Source organism: Paroedura picta, chromosome 5 (genome assembly GCF_049243985.1).
Source record: "Paroedura picta isolate Pp20150507F chromosome 5, Ppicta_v3.0, whole genome shotgun sequence".
Lineage (NCBI taxonomy): Eukaryota > Metazoa > Chordata > Lepidosauria > Squamata > Gekkonidae > Paroedura > Paroedura picta.
Window position 1 is genome coordinate 108,838,186 of NC_135373.1, and position 17,861 is coordinate 108,856,046.

Below are 17,861 nucleotides of genomic sequence, written 5' to 3' on the forward strand. Positions count from 1 at the left end.
TTCAACATGCTGACTCTCAAATCCAGCAAAACTCACGTTATAGAAGCAAAATTATGTCATTACAGAAAAATAAGACTTATCCAATTATTGAGTAACAATTCAATAGCCAACCAAATGAGAACCAATCAGACATCACCCTCCCCTTTGCCTTCGAATGCCACCAAATTCCTTGTCTTACACTAGGTCATTTTTCTTGCAAAAATATTTGCATGCAAAGCATTAATACTGCTGACAAGTTTATTTTAAAGTCTTAGCTAAGCAGGGCCGGAGTTTAAAAACATTCTTCTCCTAATGCAGCAACTAACTTGGTAATATATTCCCCATACTGCTTGTGTCAGCATTTTCATATGGCTGGGCTCTGACTCAGGAGATGGGAACTTGGGGCTCCAAACAGGATCTTAGAGACCCGGGATGGTGAGATCACTCAGCCACAAGCTAGCGGACACCCCCACATCAGCATCTGTCGCAGGAGAGAAAGAGCCAGCAGAGCACAGCGGCTGAGGCCAGAGAGCCACAAGGAGCCCAGTTCAACTCTCATCCCAGTCGGGGTCACCTCAAGGAAGCCATTATGCAATCAAGAGTTCCTTCGTATGCCGTTCTTCACTAGAAGAAGAAGAGTTGGTTCTTATATACCGCTTTTCTCTACCCGGAGGAATCTCAAAGCGGCTTACAGTCGCCTTCCCTTTCCTCTCCCCACGACAGACACCCTGTGAGGGAGGTGAGGCTGAGAGAGCCCTGATATTATTGCTCGGTCAGAACAGCTTTCTCAGTGCTGTGGCGAGCCCAAGGTCACCCAGCTGGCTGCATGTGGAGGAGCTGGGAATCAAACCCGGCTCGCCACATTAGAGGTCCACACTCCTAACCACTACACCAAGCTGGCTCTTAGTCATTCTCATCTAAGCAGCACTGAGACAATACACATGGAACACTTAACCTTTACATAAATATTACTTATATATAAGGAGGCTAAGAAATCTAAGAAATCTATACCTTTTTATTCCGCACTTTCTCCAAAGAATCTCAGAGTGGCCTCCGCTCTCTCAGCCACCAAATTTTGGCCTCACAACCACCCTGTGCAAAAGACCAAGTAGCCCAAAGTCACTCGGTGGCTGTCACAGCTCAGTGAGGGGTTGAACCTGAATCTCTCCGCTTCTAGTTCAGCCCTTTAGCTGCTACACGGCACTCACAAGAGTGGCCAGGGGAACAGTGCAGCAGATAAGAAGTCCGACGAAAGCTAACGCATCGCACAACCGCAGTCTCGCAGGGCACATCTTTTGTTTATATCATTTTCTGCACACTCCAGTCTAAACGTGTCCAAACTTGTTGACGGAGGGTGGAAAGCCCTGCAAGAATAGCTGGAACGTTGCCAAAAACTTCCAGGCATTTGTTTACGTGGAGCCAGCTAGTTCCACGCCACCTGGGTTCAGAACATCTTAGCATCTGGTGACCGTAAGCTCCGTTTCAAGAAGGCAAGTAAACAAGCTGAGGTTCAAGTACACAGTTTCGCAGGAGACAAAAGAAATTATGAGAGGAATGAGCAACAGGAGGAGAAATCCTCCACTATCTCTCTAGGTGATATGATAACCATCTTCAAATACTTGAAGGGCTGTCGTATAGAAGATGGAGCAGAGTTGTTTTCTGTGGCCCCAGAAGGTCGGACCAGAACCAGTGGGTTAAAATGAACTCAAAAGAAAATTCAGCTAAACATCCGGAAGAAATTCCTGATGGTTAGAGTGGTTCCTCAGTGGAACAGGCTTCCTCGGGAGATGGTGAGTTCTTCTTCTTTGGAAGTGGTTAAGCAGAGGCTAGATAGTCATCTGACAAAAATGCTGATTTTATGAACTTAGGCAGAGTGTGAGTGGGTGGGGCCACTGTTTGTCTCTTGTGGCCCTTCCTTGCATGCCCAGGGAATTGCTGATTGCCACTGTGGGATGATAGATGAATTTCCTCCAGGCCAGGCTGGATGGATCACTTGAGCATGAAATTGGGGTCACTGTGGTAGGCAGGGAGTTCTGAATTTCCTGCATTGTGCAGGAGGTTGGATTAGATGACCCTGGAGGTACCTTCCAACTCTGTTATTCTAGGTAACTAAAGTAGATCCTGCCATAAATTATGGAGCACCTACCATTATCAAGCACAGAAAACAGATTCACCACTGCATAAGCCTCCACACCAGGATAAAAGGTGGAAGGAGAAAAAGGCATCCTCCTTGCTCCTCACAACCCCGGCGAACGCAATCTGACATATTGGTTCCATTCAGGCATTATACTGGAGATTGCACAGACATAAACCCATATTATATTTCACCAGAGTTCTGGGCTATCCAAGTCTGTATTGTCTACTGATCAGCAATTACTTCCAGGTGGAGATCCTTCATAGAGCCTGCTACCTGATCCTTTTAACTGGTGATACTAGGGATTAAACCAACAGCCTTCTATATACCAAGCAGATTATCTAACTGGCTATTCCCATGGATTTGTGTGTTCACGTCTTGATACAAGCACCGTTTTGGTTCCACATGCATCAGGGTTAACTAAGGATAGAACTAGGCAGTTCTGTTCCCAAGCCATCGATTGAAGCAAGTCGGAGATATTCCTGGTTAACTGCAGTCAGTCCCTGTGCAGCTCTAATGCTAAGCCCCCTGGGAAGACACGAAGCTGCCTTCCGCCAAAACCATTTCGTTCAGAGTTGTTTATTCTGGCTGGCAGTGACTCTCCAGGGTCCCTGGCAGAAAAAGGTCTTCCCCAGCACCTGCTACCCGACTTCAGTTTGCTAAGCCAGGTATCAAAACTTTCAGCAGACAATCTACGCTATCAGCCAGTGGGCCATGCTGGCTCCCCATATGCCACAGCTACGGCAAGGAGCAGACATGTGCCTACCAGATAATGTGGCGAACAAAGGAGGGCAGGCACCATCCCGTTTACAAACCATAGTGTGGAGATTAGGCCAGGGGGCTTATCAGGAGAGTGATATCGTTATCGGGTTTGCCGTCGCTAGGAATAATCAAAATAATTATGAAGTTTTCCATCTCCATTCTCCCATAAACAAACATTTTAAAGCACGCTCACTAGGGCATGGGGACTCCAGAGCTGCCTACTGGGGGGGGGGGGTGTCTTGGCTTCCTCTGTTGCTTAGGTCAGGGGTAGTCAACCTGTGGTCCTCCAGAAGTTCATGGACTACAATTCCCATGAGCCCCTGCCAGCATTTTCTGGCAGGGACTCATGGGAATTGTAGTCCATGAACTTCTGGAGGACCACAGGTTGAGGATCCCTGGTATAGGGTGACATTAAACACAATCCATGAGCACAGCCATTTAGCAGGTGACTTTCCCCCCTCTCCCTATCATGGAGCTGAACCGGAGGGAAGCCTTGCAGCTACTGATAACAGGGCAGGAGGATCAAGGGCAGGAGCGCGGCTCGCCCAATCTGCAGTCGCCGCCCTTGAACTGGAGAGCCCGACGTGGCAGCCCCGGGGCAGACGAGCAACGATGTCCTCAACCTGCCTCCCAAGTAAACATGCAAAGGGCTGGGGGAAGATCCCCTAGGCGGAAAAAGATTGCAAATAAACCTTTTCCATTAAACAATCCATCAATGCATAAACCCGACCTCGTGAAAGATACCCGAGCAGCCTCATCCAAGGAGAGATCTCGGCACCCCAGCAGCCTGCTTCTCCCAGGCGGCCGACCCGATGCTCCCAAGAAGCCCCCCGCAGGCAGGCCAGACCCCCCCCCCTGCACACACCTGGCAGTGAGCGGCAAGGCTGCCCCTGGAGACAATCATCGGCGACCCTCCAGATTCCCCGAGCAGATGGAGCAGAGAGCAGGAAAAGCACGGCGGGCAAGCTTCCCAGCCGCCCCCGGCCCCAGGCAGACGCGCCCCCCCCCCCCGGGGTCTGCAGAGCCTCCACGTAAACGCCGCTCACCTGTCTGCATTTCCAAGGCAACTCCAGGAAGTCACGTGAGCCGCCTTCTCCGGAGCCGCTCGGGCCACGGCGCTCTTTCCCCCCCGCCCGCCCGCCCGCCCGCCCGCTTCTCCCGAGGCACGCTGGGAGTTGTAGTCCTCCGACCCACACCCCAAGTCCGAGATTATGCGACGCGGCGCTTCTGAAGCCGTGGATTCCACGGGTGCTTTTTGCAAAACTGATTCCGAAGAGCCTTGCCGGTGCACCCGCCGTCGTGTGAGGAAGGCGCCCCAAGTTGCAGCGCTTCTTTCTATTGAGTTTGAACTGGGGGGAAACAGAGGCTGCGGGGTTCCCGTGACTGTCGGGCGTTCCCCAGGGAGGTTTCGGCAGCAATAGGCTCAGACCGGGCTTCGGTCGCGGGCTCCCCCCCCCCCCCTTGACAGAGCCTCCGAGGGGCTGAGATCCTGCAGGAGCACCGGTGTCCCCGTCGGTCCTAACAGCTGTTAGATGCACGTGAAAGTTTGGGACTTTGGCAAGGCACCCCAGAATAGGAAGCGGCTGCCTGCGTCCCTGCCGCGGTTCGCGATCCCCGCTCTCGCAGAACATGAACTGGCGACTTCACCCGGGAAAAAAAATTTTCTCGCAGGGGAGGCCAGTCGCACTGGCTGTGCGGTTGGTCGCTTGCTTGCTTTTGGCCCTCCGCAATGTTGCAGGCGATGGTTTAAAAATCCACTCTCCGGGGGGGAAATGGACCGTTTAGGATTGTGACTTTTATTTCCTTTCCTTGAACGGACCCTTCTGCCTTTGACTGATGGGGGATTAGCAGGAATCCCGGAATGGGCCATCCCACCGCGTGTTCCTTCGCATAAAAATCCCTTGCAGGCAGAGAATGATCATGGCACGAGAAAATAAGATCAATGGCAACTTTAATTTTGTTGGCCTCAAATCGTGGTGCTAATTCGACCGACACGGCTACCCGCTTGAATGGCACCAGAAAGGTGGGGCGGTGTCTGCTCACTCTACTGGTTTTCTGGTTTTCTTTCTAAAAAACGAGAGGGCATTTATTTATTTCTCATAAGGCGTCTTCAGTGCAGGGTAGCCAGGAGATCTGGGGACGTCCGAGGGTGGTTTGCCGTTGCCTGCCTCCGCGCAGTGACCCCTAGTGTTCCTTGGAGGAACTACCACCCAAATCCTAAAGGGCCTTCTAGTCAAATACTAAGCCGAGGTGGACCTGCTTAGTTTCCGAGCTCTGACGGGATCGGGCTTGTTTGGGCTCCAGAGGGCCTTCCAGAAACCGAATTTAGGCTCGCCGCCCATTCGACCAGCTCCTCCTTTTGCATGTGTAAATTCATTAAAAAGGCCGAGATGATTCTTTGATGTTCCTAGACCTGCCTTCTTTGCAGGCTCCGGTAGCATGACGTCCTTTCAAAGCACCTGGATTTTAAAAGGAGTCCTTTGTGAGTTTGCAAAGACTCAACACACAAACTGCCCAAAAATTGGGGAGGGCGGTAATAAGTCTGAGATCGGGTTACAATGACTTTTCGGGGGGGGGGGGGGTGTGCACGAGTGGAAGAACTACATTTCCCATCAGGCTGTAAGAGGCGGGAAAGATGGGAGGGGCTTACAACGGGAGCGTTACCTGTTCATGCAGGTAAGAGAAAGAGGTGAGCAACAGGTGAAGAAAAGCCGGTGAGGAGGAAGGGAGGGGTTCCGGTGTTTCGAGGGTCCGTCAGCATTGATGAATGTTTGTGTGGGGAGTGTGTGTGTGTGTATTGCTGGGTCTCTCCAAAGCAAACTTTAAGACAGGTAGAAGGAACACAGGAGCAGTGAAGGAGGAAAACAATGGTGCCTAATGTGTGCTGATAGCGGGGGAAACCGTTTTTTGCCTGCTTGTTTTGAGCCACGAATGGAAAGGGAAGAAGTCAGACAAGCAGAATGAGGCTGGGGAATGGAAAACTTCCCCTTTGGTCTCTACCACTTCTCCTGTTTTTGTTTTGATCCCTTCCCCTTGATTTTGAATTTTAAAATGAATTTCCTGATTTTTTTTGGGGGGGGGGGGAGTATCATGCTACTTGCTTAAAAAAAAAAAAAGATCCAGTAAAAGATGCCCCTTACTAATGAAGGTTGAGCAAGGTGTTGAGGAATTCCTGATCCTGCAGTGGGTTTTCTTTAACCTGGGGGAGCAAAGATTAAACCTTGGATCTTCGATGTCCCAAGCAAGTGCCCTGAATTAGCCACTGTAGTGCTGCAGTCAGAATGCTGAGCCCGGATTGGGGCAGCCCAGATTCAAAGGGCATCTTGGCAGGGCAAGTTCACTGGGTGACCTTGGGCTACTCACTCTCTCAGCCTAGCCTACCTCACAGGGTGGCTGTTAGGACCGAAAAGAGGAGAGGGAAACAATATTGCAAACTGGTTTGGCTTCCCAGTAGAAAGAAGAGGAGGAGATGAATATGATATCATCTGATAGGGTTGTGGACCCTATGGAATTTGAGCAAGCTTCTTTCTCATCTTCTGTATTTGTTCATTTCTCTGCTATTAATTTAAGGGCTGATAATAGCCTGCTAGTGTGTCATTGACATAGGCAATACAAAATACGCTTTACCTAGTGGTCACTGCTGGGTATCTTCCAGGTGATGTTGTCAGCCATGCTGTCGAGTCTGACTCTTGGGCGATCCTATGGCTCGAGTGTTGCCACAATTTTCGGTCTTGCACCGCAAGATCTAAACCCAGCTATGCACACCTGAGCATGCTGGTCCCAAACCTGGATAAATTAGGGTGGGTTAAGGAAAGACCCGGCAACCTACCTTGTAAAAATGTTGCCAAGAAAATCCTATGGAACAGCTCTCAAACGATCTTACAGGTACTGCTATATATGTTTGCAGAAGGAGTGTAAGAGATACAGCAAGCACAATTTTGCGAAATATCATTGGCTGCTACAGAGAGTTGTTGAGTATGTGTGGTGAGGGATAATGAAGAACATAAGAAGAGCCTTGCTGGATTGGACCAATGGTCCTTGTCTCACACAGTGACCAGCCAGTTTTTCTGAAAAGCCAGCAACAAGCCACAGAGACGGAGGCCTTCCCCTGATGTTGCCTCCTTGACCAGGGATTCACAAGGTTAGTGCCTCTGAATGTGGAGGTTCCCTTCAAGTCAGCATGGGTAGAAGCTAACTTGGTGTAGTGATTAAGAACAGTGGCCTCTCACGTGGAGAGCAGGGTCTGATTCCCCACTCCATCACATGCAGCCAGCTGGGTGACCTTGGGCCAGTCACACTCCTGTTAGAGCTGTTCTTACAGCAGTTCTGTCAGAGCTCTGAGTCCTACCTACCGCACAGAGGTAGGTAGGAAGATGAAAGGAAGGTAATTGTAAACCATTTTGAGATACCATCAGGTAGTGAAAAGTGGGGTATAAAAATAAAACAATTTTTTTTATTTATCCTCCACCAATCTAATCTCCTTTGAAAACTGGTTTGGATTTTCAGTGCTGTCTTGCAAGACGGCTGTGAAAGTAATGCAGGTGTAGTGGTTAGGAGTGTGCACTTCTAATCTAGCGAGCTGGGTTCAATTCTGCACTCCCCCACATGCAGCCAGCTGGGTGACCTTCGGCTCCCCACAGCACTGATAAAGCTGTTCTGACCGAGCAGTGATATCAGGGCTCTCTCAGCCTCACCCACCTCACAGGGCGTCTGTTGTGGGGAGAGGAAAGGGAAGGTGATTGTAAGCTGCTTTGAGACTCCTTCGGGTAGAGAAAAGCAACATATAAGAACCAACTCTTGCTCTTCTTCAGTGATATCAGGGCTCTCTCAGCCTCGCCCACCTCACAGGATGTTTTGTATGGAGAGGAAAGGGAAGGCGACTGTAAGCTGCTTTGAGACTCCTCCAGGTAGAGAAAAGCAACATATAAGAACCAACTCTTGCTCTTCTTCAGTGATATCAGGGCTCTCTCAGCCTCGCCCACCTCACAGAATGTTTTGTATGGAGAGGAAAGGGAAGGTGACTGTAAGCCGCTTTGAGTCTCCTTCGGGTAGAGAAAAGCAGCATATAAGAACCTATTATTATTATTATTATTATTATTATTAATCTGCTGTATTGAATTTCTTGAAAGAAATGTAAGAAATGGGGTTGGATCTCATGGTGCATTTCCATTTATGGAATGGGGTGGCCCCCCTTTCCTGTTCCTGTGGTTCCTTTGTGAGTAGCATTTGGATAGGTGCATTCTGGGTTGCCACAGAAGGGGTGGGTCAGGAATGCGAAGATCCATTGACGGAAATTCTTTTAGAAACTGATAGAATATTTTAGCCATGGCTAAACTTTGCTTGCATTGGAGCCCCTGTTCTTGAAGGTAAACCACACAGCATGTTCTGGGGAGCAAACCTTTCCTTGCGCACAGACAACCTCCCAATCTCATACAACTCCTCACCCATAGCAATGCAACCTCTAATTTGAGCATGGGCACTGGTACCAGAGCTTGCAACAAACCCAGATGCCAACTCTGCTGCCACATACATGCCAATAACACAATCGCTGGACCTAACAACATCACCGGCACCAGCAAAAGTTTATTCACTTGCTCATCTTCTAACATGCCAACCATGCCCTTCTGTTCTCTACGTCGGGCAAACAGGTCAAACGCTCCACCAAAAAATTAACAGACATAACTCTGACATCAAAAATCACAAGGCTGAAAAACCTGTAGGGAACACTTCAAGTTTCCCAGACATTCAATAGGGGACTGCAAAGTAGCTGTTTTATTGCAAAGGAACTTCAAGAACAGGCTAGAAAGGGAGACTGCAGAAATGCAAGTTATTACAACACTCAAAACAATGGTGTAGCCAGGATTCAACAAGGATGTAGGTTTCTTATCTCACTACATATGCTAATCTCATTCAACGTATCTACATTCCTTACAATCCCCTCTTCTTTTTATTTTATTTGGGACAATGAGACTGTCATGTGATGTAACTAAGTATGCAGTGCTATTTAGAATCTAACTCTCTATTCTCAGGATGGGATAACAAACTCAGCAGGGCTTGTCACTTGTGGGGATGTTTCCATGCTTGGGGGGAGACAGATGGGGCTAGCAACAAGTCGCTTTTAATTACTTCTTTTCACAACTGGGAAAGTGTCTGCCATTAATCACCAACCTTGACATTTTTATTGCCCCAATGTTTTTGTGAACGACAATTGAACCCAAATTGCTAATTTGCTTTTCTAACAAAGAATGATCACACTGCATATTTTGGACGTTATATGTCTGCTAATTTGCTACTAATTTATGTTCTCCTTATATCTGTACTCTCATGATCTTTGTTCCATTTTGACCAAGGAAGTGTGCCTGCACCCGAAAGCACATGCCTTGAATAAATCTTTGTTGGTCGTAAAGGTGCTTTTGGACTCAAATTTTGTTGTGCTACTTCAGACCAACGGTTTTACCTGTTCTATCCCAAGGTGGCCTTGGGATGAGAGTTCAAGTTTTCGAAAAGAATTTAAGACAGCCTTTTCGTAGCGGGATTGAAACTGATCCTAAAGCATTAGGGAAAAACATAGAACCATAGAGTTGGAAGGGGCCATCCAGGCCATTTAGTCCAACCCCTTAACCAATGCAGGATCAGCCTAAAGCATCCAGGATCTGTATCTGTCCAGCCGCTGCTTGAAGATTGCCAGTGAGGGAGAACTCACCACCTCCTTAGGCAGCCCATTCCACAGCTGAGCTACCCTGACTGTGAAATTTTCTCCTCTGATATATTGCCAATATTTTTCTTTCCCTCCCCCTGATCCTAATAATTCAGTTGGGGAAGATCCTTGGGGAAGATCTTTTGTCTTGCCCTGAATTCAGTCTTCTCCTTCATTCGTTTGTCCAGGGCAGAGACACCAGGAGGCAAAGAAGGTCATGGCTTTCTCCACCTCTGAGATGGACGAGGCCTTTGACTACTTGTTCAAGATCATTCTGATTGGAGATTCCAATGTCGGGAAGACGTGCGTGGTGCATCGTTTCAAGTCAGGGCAGTACAGTGTGAAGCAGCAGAACACCATCGGAGTGGACTTCACAGTGCGCTCCTTGGAGATTGACGGCAAGAAGGTCAAGGTGAGTGGCGCCGTGCTCGACCCGAAAAACACACTATCCTTAAACTTCTCAGATGCACCACGTGGGTGATGGAAACACAGTGAGATCGGAGACAGCTGTTATGAAGCACAACATGAGACGACCCTCTCTAGCTGTAGAATGGGAAGCAGCCCGGCCCATATGAAATTTCCTGGCAAAAGCCCTGCCGAACTCATCGGGAAGGTGGTGATTTTTGTTGAAAGGATGCCTGTGCAAGAGAACCTCCTAGAGATTTTGCCCTATGGTAGCTAGTTTGAGGGCACATATTATTCTTGCAGATGCTGAAATGTTTTGGAATTGTCCTTGGAGATCCATCCCACCTGAGCAGATCTAACTTTGTTTTGTGTGCAGGGAGACAAATATCTAGTTGTCAGCTCCGGGTTGGGAAATCTCTGGAGACTTTGGGGGTGGAGCCAGGAGTGGGTGGGATTTGGGGCCAAGAGGGACCTCAATGGAGTGTAATGCTATGGAGGCCACCCTCTAAAGCAGGGGTAGTCAACCTGTGGTCCTCCAGATGTTCATGGACTACAATTCCCATGAGCCCCTGCCAGCAAACACTGGCAAGGGCTCATGGGAATTGTAGTCCATGGACATCTGGAGGCCCACAGGTTTGACTACCCCTGCTCTAAAGCATCCATTTTCTCCAGCGGGACTGATCTCAGGAATGCTTAACTGGTTATTATTTATTTCTTATTTATCATCTGCTTTCCTCGCAGTTTTTGTAATTATTATTACTCATGTGCAGATGTTTCTTTTATAGGCCATTAAAGGTTTCTGAATATGAATTGGTAGCCTGGAGAGGAGCTGTAATTCTAGGGGATCCCTAAACATATAATATACACACAAATGAACCGCTAGTTCTCCAGAGAGTCGCTGACCTTTAGAAGCCCCAAAGAGTCAGTCTCACGTCTTCTTAGGAAGTGAGCAGTTGTCAGTAACCCAAGTGAGAACTGTGCACAAATATATTCCAAGTGCATGTAAACAATTGTGCAGAGTACTGCTGTTTATGTCAATTATCCATTGTGAAATTTAATGCATGCTGCTTCCTTAAAAGGGGCTCTCAACAACCAGGGTTTGGACCATTCATGGATTCTTAAACCACATGCCACTGATTAATAATGTTGCCCATGGCCTCTTTTATACTGGCTGTTTGTTGAACTCTTGCTCTGAATGTTGTTTTTTAAATACAGTTTTATTTAATGTTCTAGTTAATTACAGAATAGAAAAAACAAGATATAACATTAACATTTACAAACATGTTAAGAATTCATCCCAGTGTCTTTGAAATTCCTCAGCTGGTCCGTGGTTTACAATAGCTGTTAGTTTAGCCATCAGGACCAGTTCCCAGATCTTTTCCCACCAGGAATCTATCTGCGGCGCCTGTTGTTGCTTCCATCCGTCAGCAAAGATAAGTTTTGCTGCTGTTGTCGCATGAAAGAAGAATTCTGCACTGTCCTTAGATACAGCTGTTGGCAAAATGCTCAATAACATATATTTCGATTCAAATGCAAATTTAGATTTCAACATAATTTGTAATTTAGTATGTACTTTTATCTAATTTTTAAAACCCATTTACAATTCCACCACATATGAAAAAAGGATCCCATTGTTTCCTTGCATTTCCAACATTTACCATCTGTTTGATGAGACATTTTGCATAGCACTTTAAGAGTCAGATATACCATCTAGAAAACATTTTATATCAATTTTCTCATAAGGCTTGACACTTTGTTAGTTTCACTGTTTTGCACAATGCGTCCCACTTTTCCAAAATTCTGCATCCACTTTATCATGCAATATTTCAGTTGTTCTGTGTCAGCTTTGTAAATAAGTAAAGATTTGTAGATTCTGCCCAGAAGATGCGGTTTGTCTTGCATAATCATCTTTTCAAAATCAGTCTGTTCTCTTAAGCTTTGCTTGGAGTCTGTTAGCTCTTCTTTCAACATCGATGTCCATTGCATGTAGACAGACCAATTGGTTGTTTTTGCCCCCTGCCAACTTCCCATTTTCCTTTCCTCATTCTTGCTAAGAATGTTGATTGACTTTGTTTTTTTGTAATTGTAAAAGGTTGTAGGCTGTTGCACTCCGTACTGTATTGCAGCTTGTTACTTCTGCTTTTTAAAACCTTCCCTCTTTCTGATCTTAGAAAAGTTGTTTTTTATGTCTTTTTTTACCTACCAGGAGTTTCAAAGCAGCTTACAATTGCCATTCCCTTCCTCTCCCCACAACAGACACCCTGTGAGGTGGGTGGGGCTGAGAGAGCTCTGACAGGACTGCTCTGTGAGAACAGTACTATCAGGACTGTGATGAGCCCAAGGTCACCCAGCTGGCTGCATGCGGAGGAGGAGAGGAGAATCAAACCCAGCTTGCCAGATTAGGATCTGCCTCTCTTAACCACTACACCACGTTGGCTCTTAGATTGGCTTGACTGCTAGCTAGAACTTGGCTGCCTCCTTGATTTGTCTTTCCCACCCCTTGCCCTTTCAGATCCAGGTGTGGGACACAGCTGGCCAAGAACGCTTCCGCACCATCACTCAGAGTTATTATCGCAGCGCCCATGGTGCCATTCTTGCCTATGATATGACAAAGAGGTCCACTTTTGAATCTATCCCTCATTGGATTCATGAGATCGAAAAGTATGGTGCAGCTAACTTGGTCATGATGTTGATAGGTAAGTGGTTGGCTTAGTCACCTCCTGGAAGAATCTCCTTTTTTCTAGATCAAAAGTCAACTTGGCTCTTGACTTTTGCGATTTCTTGCTTTACCTGTAACATTGGGAAAGGCCTTGTTTTCTAAAGTCGCCTAAACCAAACTGAAAGAAGGAAGAATTGCTGAGACAGACCTAAGAGGAGATTGCTAGCAGCTTCTCTCCTACTTCTTGGGATAGGTTCAACCTGTCCACTTTGAGGCCGCAGTTCTAATTACACATTAGAAAATCCTGCAGAGTTCTGTGAGATTCCATTCTAACCTGTTTAGGTTGTTTCGTTTCCATAGCTTTCAGAATTTTGACCATCCAGTTAATGTTGGCTCACTAGAGAAAATTTGCCCTGATCTGAGATCTGACAAGTTGACCAGAAGCTAAACAGGATGGCCCTGGTCAGTACTTGGATGGGAGGCCCCCAAGGAAATCCAGAGTCACAATGCAGAGGCAGGAAATGGCAAACCACCTTGGAACGTCTCTTCCTTGAAAACCCTGCTGGGTCACCATAAGTTGACTGCAACTTGATGGCCAAAAGAGGATGGAAACTCCAAGTCATATTGTGTTTGTAAACCATGGAACTTCTGTAAGGCAGAAGAGTTAAGGCTACATCACTGTGAATTGATGTCACATGCTTATCAAAGTGCCAGCTGTGATTTATCAAAATCTCCCTGTTAGTTTGTCTAAAATATACTAAATCCTCTTTGTTTTTAAAGGGAACAAGTCAGATGAAACAGAGAAGCGCCAAGTCCTGTTTGAAGATGCTTGCACACTGGCTGAAAAGCATGGTCTGTTGGCTGTCTTGGAGACCTCAGCCAAAGAGGCCCAAAATGTTGACGAGGTCTTCATATTAATGGCTAAAGAGCTCATGGCTAGAAATGTCTTGCAGCTCAGTGGAGACAGTGGCTCTGCAGGCAGCAGCATTTACCTGGATACCAGGCCGGTGATGACCACTCAACCTGACAAGTCTGACTGCTCGTGTTGATGAGAAGCTTCAAGGAGAAGCAACTGTGGTCCTTCTGGTGGTCCATATTATGAGTTTTCTGTCTAGCCTTGGCTTGTTGTCCTAATTCATCTGCGGAGGTAGATGACACTCCTTGTTGCCATGGTCAAAGCAGATTGTGGGGATCAAAACCAGCGAAGCTACCCTGCAACGAAGGAAGGGGTCTTCTGGAAGCCACTAGCTTACCAGGAAAGAACTGTGAAGGACTTTAACAAGAGCGGAGCAGCATTTAACATAGCCATAAAGATGGCAGCTTGTTGAGTTGGTCTTAATTTTCAGTGGTAGCTGTGAGAAAACAGCATGGCCACTTGTCTACTCTAACATCTTAGTTTTTGTACATGTATAGCTGAGAGCTGCAAGCTTGCATTGCCATCAGTCAGTTGACTCCTAAGAAGTCTAGTATTTTCACAATAGTCTAGTAAATTTGACTGATCTGATTCTCCCACTTAATGGAAGTAATAACTTTTTAGATAATGCTATCTTCACAGATAACTGTTGGGTGTAATTAGCTCCTTTCAGCCACTTGGCACCATAACTAATTCAGTCTCTTTGCTTAGAAGTGATTTAGTTTTGGACATAAAGACTTGCTAAAACTGTGTACCGTTTCCCTGTCACTTGTTTAGCAAGTGTTAAACATCAAAGTTACTGCATCTGTGGGTTTTTCCCCCCCCTTATCTACAAAAACAACTTGGAACTTGTTCGGCATGTAGGATAAGGATTGATCAACAGTGTTTTTTGAAAACAATCCCTCGCCCAATGAACTGCAGAAACCAGGATTCTTTGCGTGGTAGAGTATTTTCCTGCCCATCAACTGGTGACTAATGCCATTGCTAAATTCTGCTAGGTTCAGCTGCAGGAAGTAGGTGTATCAAAGCTTCTCCTCTGGTTCTCTTTTGAAATGGCTTGAATTGGTCATGGAACACATGGCTTTCATTAAGGGGTGGTGGCTGATGGGAGTTTGATTCTGTAACCGTTTCTCAGGTTGCTCAGTGAGAGGCTAATCTTGTTCTGAGCTGTGCTACTGTTCAAGTGGCCAAGGAAATCAGACATGTCACCTCTAGAATTGTTGGTGGGTTTTTTTTTTGGGGGGGGGGTGTAATTCCTAAGGAATATGTCACAGCAAAAGAAAAGAGTCTCTCTTGATCAAGAAGAAAAGGGGCCTTGATTCTTATGAGGGAAGAGGTCTGTCCACAAAACTGGGCACTCCTCTGCATTGAAATGTAGCTCCTTCTCCATTACCCACAAAGACTCTCCCAGGAGGAACCTAACTCCTACAACAGGTACACGTTGAAATTTAAGTGATACCCCCTCCCTTTCTTTAATGCAAACTACTGTTTTCAGGCCTTGGTGTAGTAGTTAGGAGCGCAATTTATAATGGGGTGAGCTGGTTTTGATTCCCCACTCCTCTCCCATATGCAGACAGTTGAGTGACCTTGGGTTTGCCACAGCACTGATAGAGCTGTTCTGACCCAGGCAGTCTCAACTACCTCACAAGGAGAGGAAAGGGAAGGCAATTGTGAGCCACATTGAGACTCCCTTCTGGTAGAAAAAAGGGGCGTATAAGAACCAACTCTTCTTTTTTTATAATAATGATTACATTAAAGGGGGAAATACTAATTCTACTATAGCTGAAGTTGTGGTATATAACCGCTAATCACAGAATACGGAGGAACCACCAATAGCACAAATAGGTGCAGTTAGTAATGTATATACTTTATAGCTATAAACTGTTAGGACATCATTATGCTGAACAAAGGAACAGTTGTGTTTCTATGGAATCAGTCTCTTTAAAGAAAAAAGCCCATAAATCCACGGTCGACTACTGTTTTACTATTTGATTATCCTTAGTACACTTTACCTTTAATTGGAAATAATGTTGGTACCTTGAAATAATGAATATAAACTAAAATTTTGCTGTGGCCTCTAAGATGAGGCCTGGTCCCTGCAACTTACTATGCACGGTGGAGGGAAGGCATTCAGGGGGCTATCCACCATGCTGTGGCCTTATTGAGTATGTAAAAGCCTCCCTCCCTCCTCCAGGGAGAGACTATGCACATGGAAGAAAGGCCAAGGGCTTTTTTATGATCTATTACCACTGCATGTCAGTAGGATGTCATGGCTCCAATTTCTGGCTGCAAATGAGAAGAGACCATGGTTCAACACCCATCCACACACACCCTCAGAGACCTTGGGCTATTTTCTCCTTAGTCCACCACAGAGGATTGGCATGGGAGTAAAAGTTGAGAGGGGGATCACATTAGCCACTTTGAGGCGTTGAAAGCAGAATAGGGAAGGATTGGAATGTAAATTCTAGCAGATCCTGATCCATCCTCCTTTGGAGCTGGGTGGGCTTCCCAACACCGAAAATTCATTTTTTGCCCCGCTTCTCAGTATTTCTTCCCTCCCATTTCATTTCTGCCAATTATCACACTGCTGCCTGAACCTGAAAATCTGTTGCCTATTAATAAGCGAGAATAAAAATAGTTTTAACATCAACCAGCAAGCCAGCACCCTGGGAGGGACCAGGCATAAATCAGAAAAATAAAATCTTTGGCATTTATGTTCTTTCCACTCCTGCGTCCACATCCACAGGATTAGGCCCTTTGTTACTACGGAAGTCTTATAAATTGGAACTTGCCTCAGCTACTAGCAGCTGGCTAGGTACAGGCTCTTCCTCCAAAGGATGGTGCGACTACGAAAAATGATTAGGGCCACTCACCTAAACAAGTAAATCCATGAACTGGCCCAAAGTCCAGGAGTCAGTTTATAGATTTAATCACTACTATCCACAGAATCTAAAATGTCATTAAGAAAATGATGGAGGGGAGGGGGTTGGGATACGTGCAGCTGCTGCTTAGTTCCCTTCAATAATCCTCCCCCCCCCCAAAAAAAAAAGTCCATCATAGTAATGCTCACCGGGGATTGTTCTAGCTTCCATTCTTCATTGGATTTTCTGTCCACAATCTAAAATTACAGTCTGGTTACGGACTCATTAGCAGGACGGTACGTGTTTCCTCTTACCTGAAACCACCTGGAGGCTTGGAAGTGTTTGCCTCTATGACTTCCTGATGCTTTAGATGGGCGGAGAGACACACAACCACAATATAATAAGGCTTAGGGCATGCCCGTATTGCTTTCAATTCCGTTGGATCCTCCTCTTCTGCAAGCTGAGCAAGTTCAATGAAAAGTTGGATGAGGCCTTCCCACCCTTCCAGCCGGCCCACAAAAAGGCAGCCTTGAATGGGGATGGACTGGACAAGATGTTGCACGTGGACTACAGAAAGAAGGGAAATTGCAGAAAGCTCCAAAATGGGACGTAACCATTTATTATCATGGGTGGGATCCATTTTTGCCTGTTTCCCCTTCTTGCTGCAGCCCACATCTGTGCCGCCTCTGGACCTGTTCCAAAGCCAGAGAAAGTGGCAAGAATATCCTCCAGAAACCTGCTCCATTAACAGAAGCCTTGGATCCAACCGTGGTCCACACTGTACATCAAACCACATACTTGAGGATACAATTGCCAATTTCTGCAAAAAGGACCTTGCCATTCTAATTTGGATCATTACAGGCGCCTCCTGCAGGCCGAGACAAGTCAGTCATAGCAGCCTCTTGATTTTAGATGCTTATTCCGCTCACGGCAAAGGCCGACGACCATGGACCGAAATTTGATTATCAAGCTGGCAGAAAGGACTGTTCATGCACAAGCAGACCAAAGTTTTTTAAAAAGGAAGAAATTAAAAAAGGATTAAGGTCCACCTAAAATGAAGAAAAACAGCAAGAGACTTCATGAGTAAGCAGAGATGGTGAACAAGCAAAGAGCAAGTTCTCACAGGTACAACTAGCCCTTCAAAAGAAGTGACTGAGAAGGAATTCGCCTCTTCCCCTGAGACATGCAACAAAATAAAAATTATTTCAGGGGAGGGCAGTTTCAGCACCGACTCTACAAAAAGCTCTAGAGCAGGGGTAGTCAACCTGTGGTCCTCCAGATGTCCATGGACTACAATTCCCATGAGCCCCTGCCAGCGTTTGCTGGCAGGGGCTCATGGGAATTGTAGTCCATGGACATCTGGAGGACCACAGGTTGACTACCCCTGCTCTAGAATGTTCCAAAGCTGCTTCTGTACATTCACAGCAACCATCCATGGGACTGTAGAGAAA

The 17,861-nt window shown here is 46.4% G+C and overlaps 2 protein-coding genes across 8 annotated transcripts in view; one reads left to right on the top strand and one right to left on the bottom strand.

Annotated features, from left to right (window-relative positions):
- Positions 1-3,881, bottom strand: part of SLC37A3 (solute carrier family 37 member 3) — a 29,826-nt gene extending 25,945 nt beyond the window's left edge. The window contains exon 1 of one of the 2 annotated variants that reach the window (XM_077339830.1): positions 3,741-3,881. The gene's annotated coding sequence lies outside the window, so the exon portion shown is untranslated. Of the gene's footprint in view, positions 1-990; positions 1,271-3,740 lie in introns of those variants that run through there. The other variant, XM_077339831.1, reaches the window with a different exon arrangement.
- Positions 3,882-4,088: 207 nt separating this feature from the next.
- On the top strand, positions 4,089-15,353 carry RAB19 (RAB19, member RAS oncogene family). 6 transcript variants are annotated; one of them, XM_077339837.1, is made up of 4 exons: positions 4,089-4,898; positions 9,761-9,984; positions 12,490-12,673; positions 13,417-15,353. In XM_077339837.1, the coding sequence occupies exons 2-4, from the start codon at positions 9,790-9,792 to the stop codon at positions 13,683-13,685; spliced, it is 648 nt and encodes a 215-aa protein (XP_077195952.1). In that variant the 5' UTR covers positions 4,089-4,898; positions 9,761-9,789; the 3' UTR covers positions 13,686-15,353. The 6 variants fall into 6 exon arrangements, with proteins under 6 accessions (XP_077195952.1, XP_077195950.1, XP_077195949.1 ...); XM_077339835.1 differs by lacking the exon at positions 4,089-4,898 and adding an exon at positions 5,510-5,551 and having other exon boundaries at positions 13,417-15,352; XM_077339834.1 differs by lacking the exon at positions 4,089-4,898 and adding an exon at positions 5,515-5,589 and having other exon boundaries at positions 13,417-15,352.
- The last annotated feature ends 2,508 nt before the right edge of the window (positions 15,354-17,861 follow it).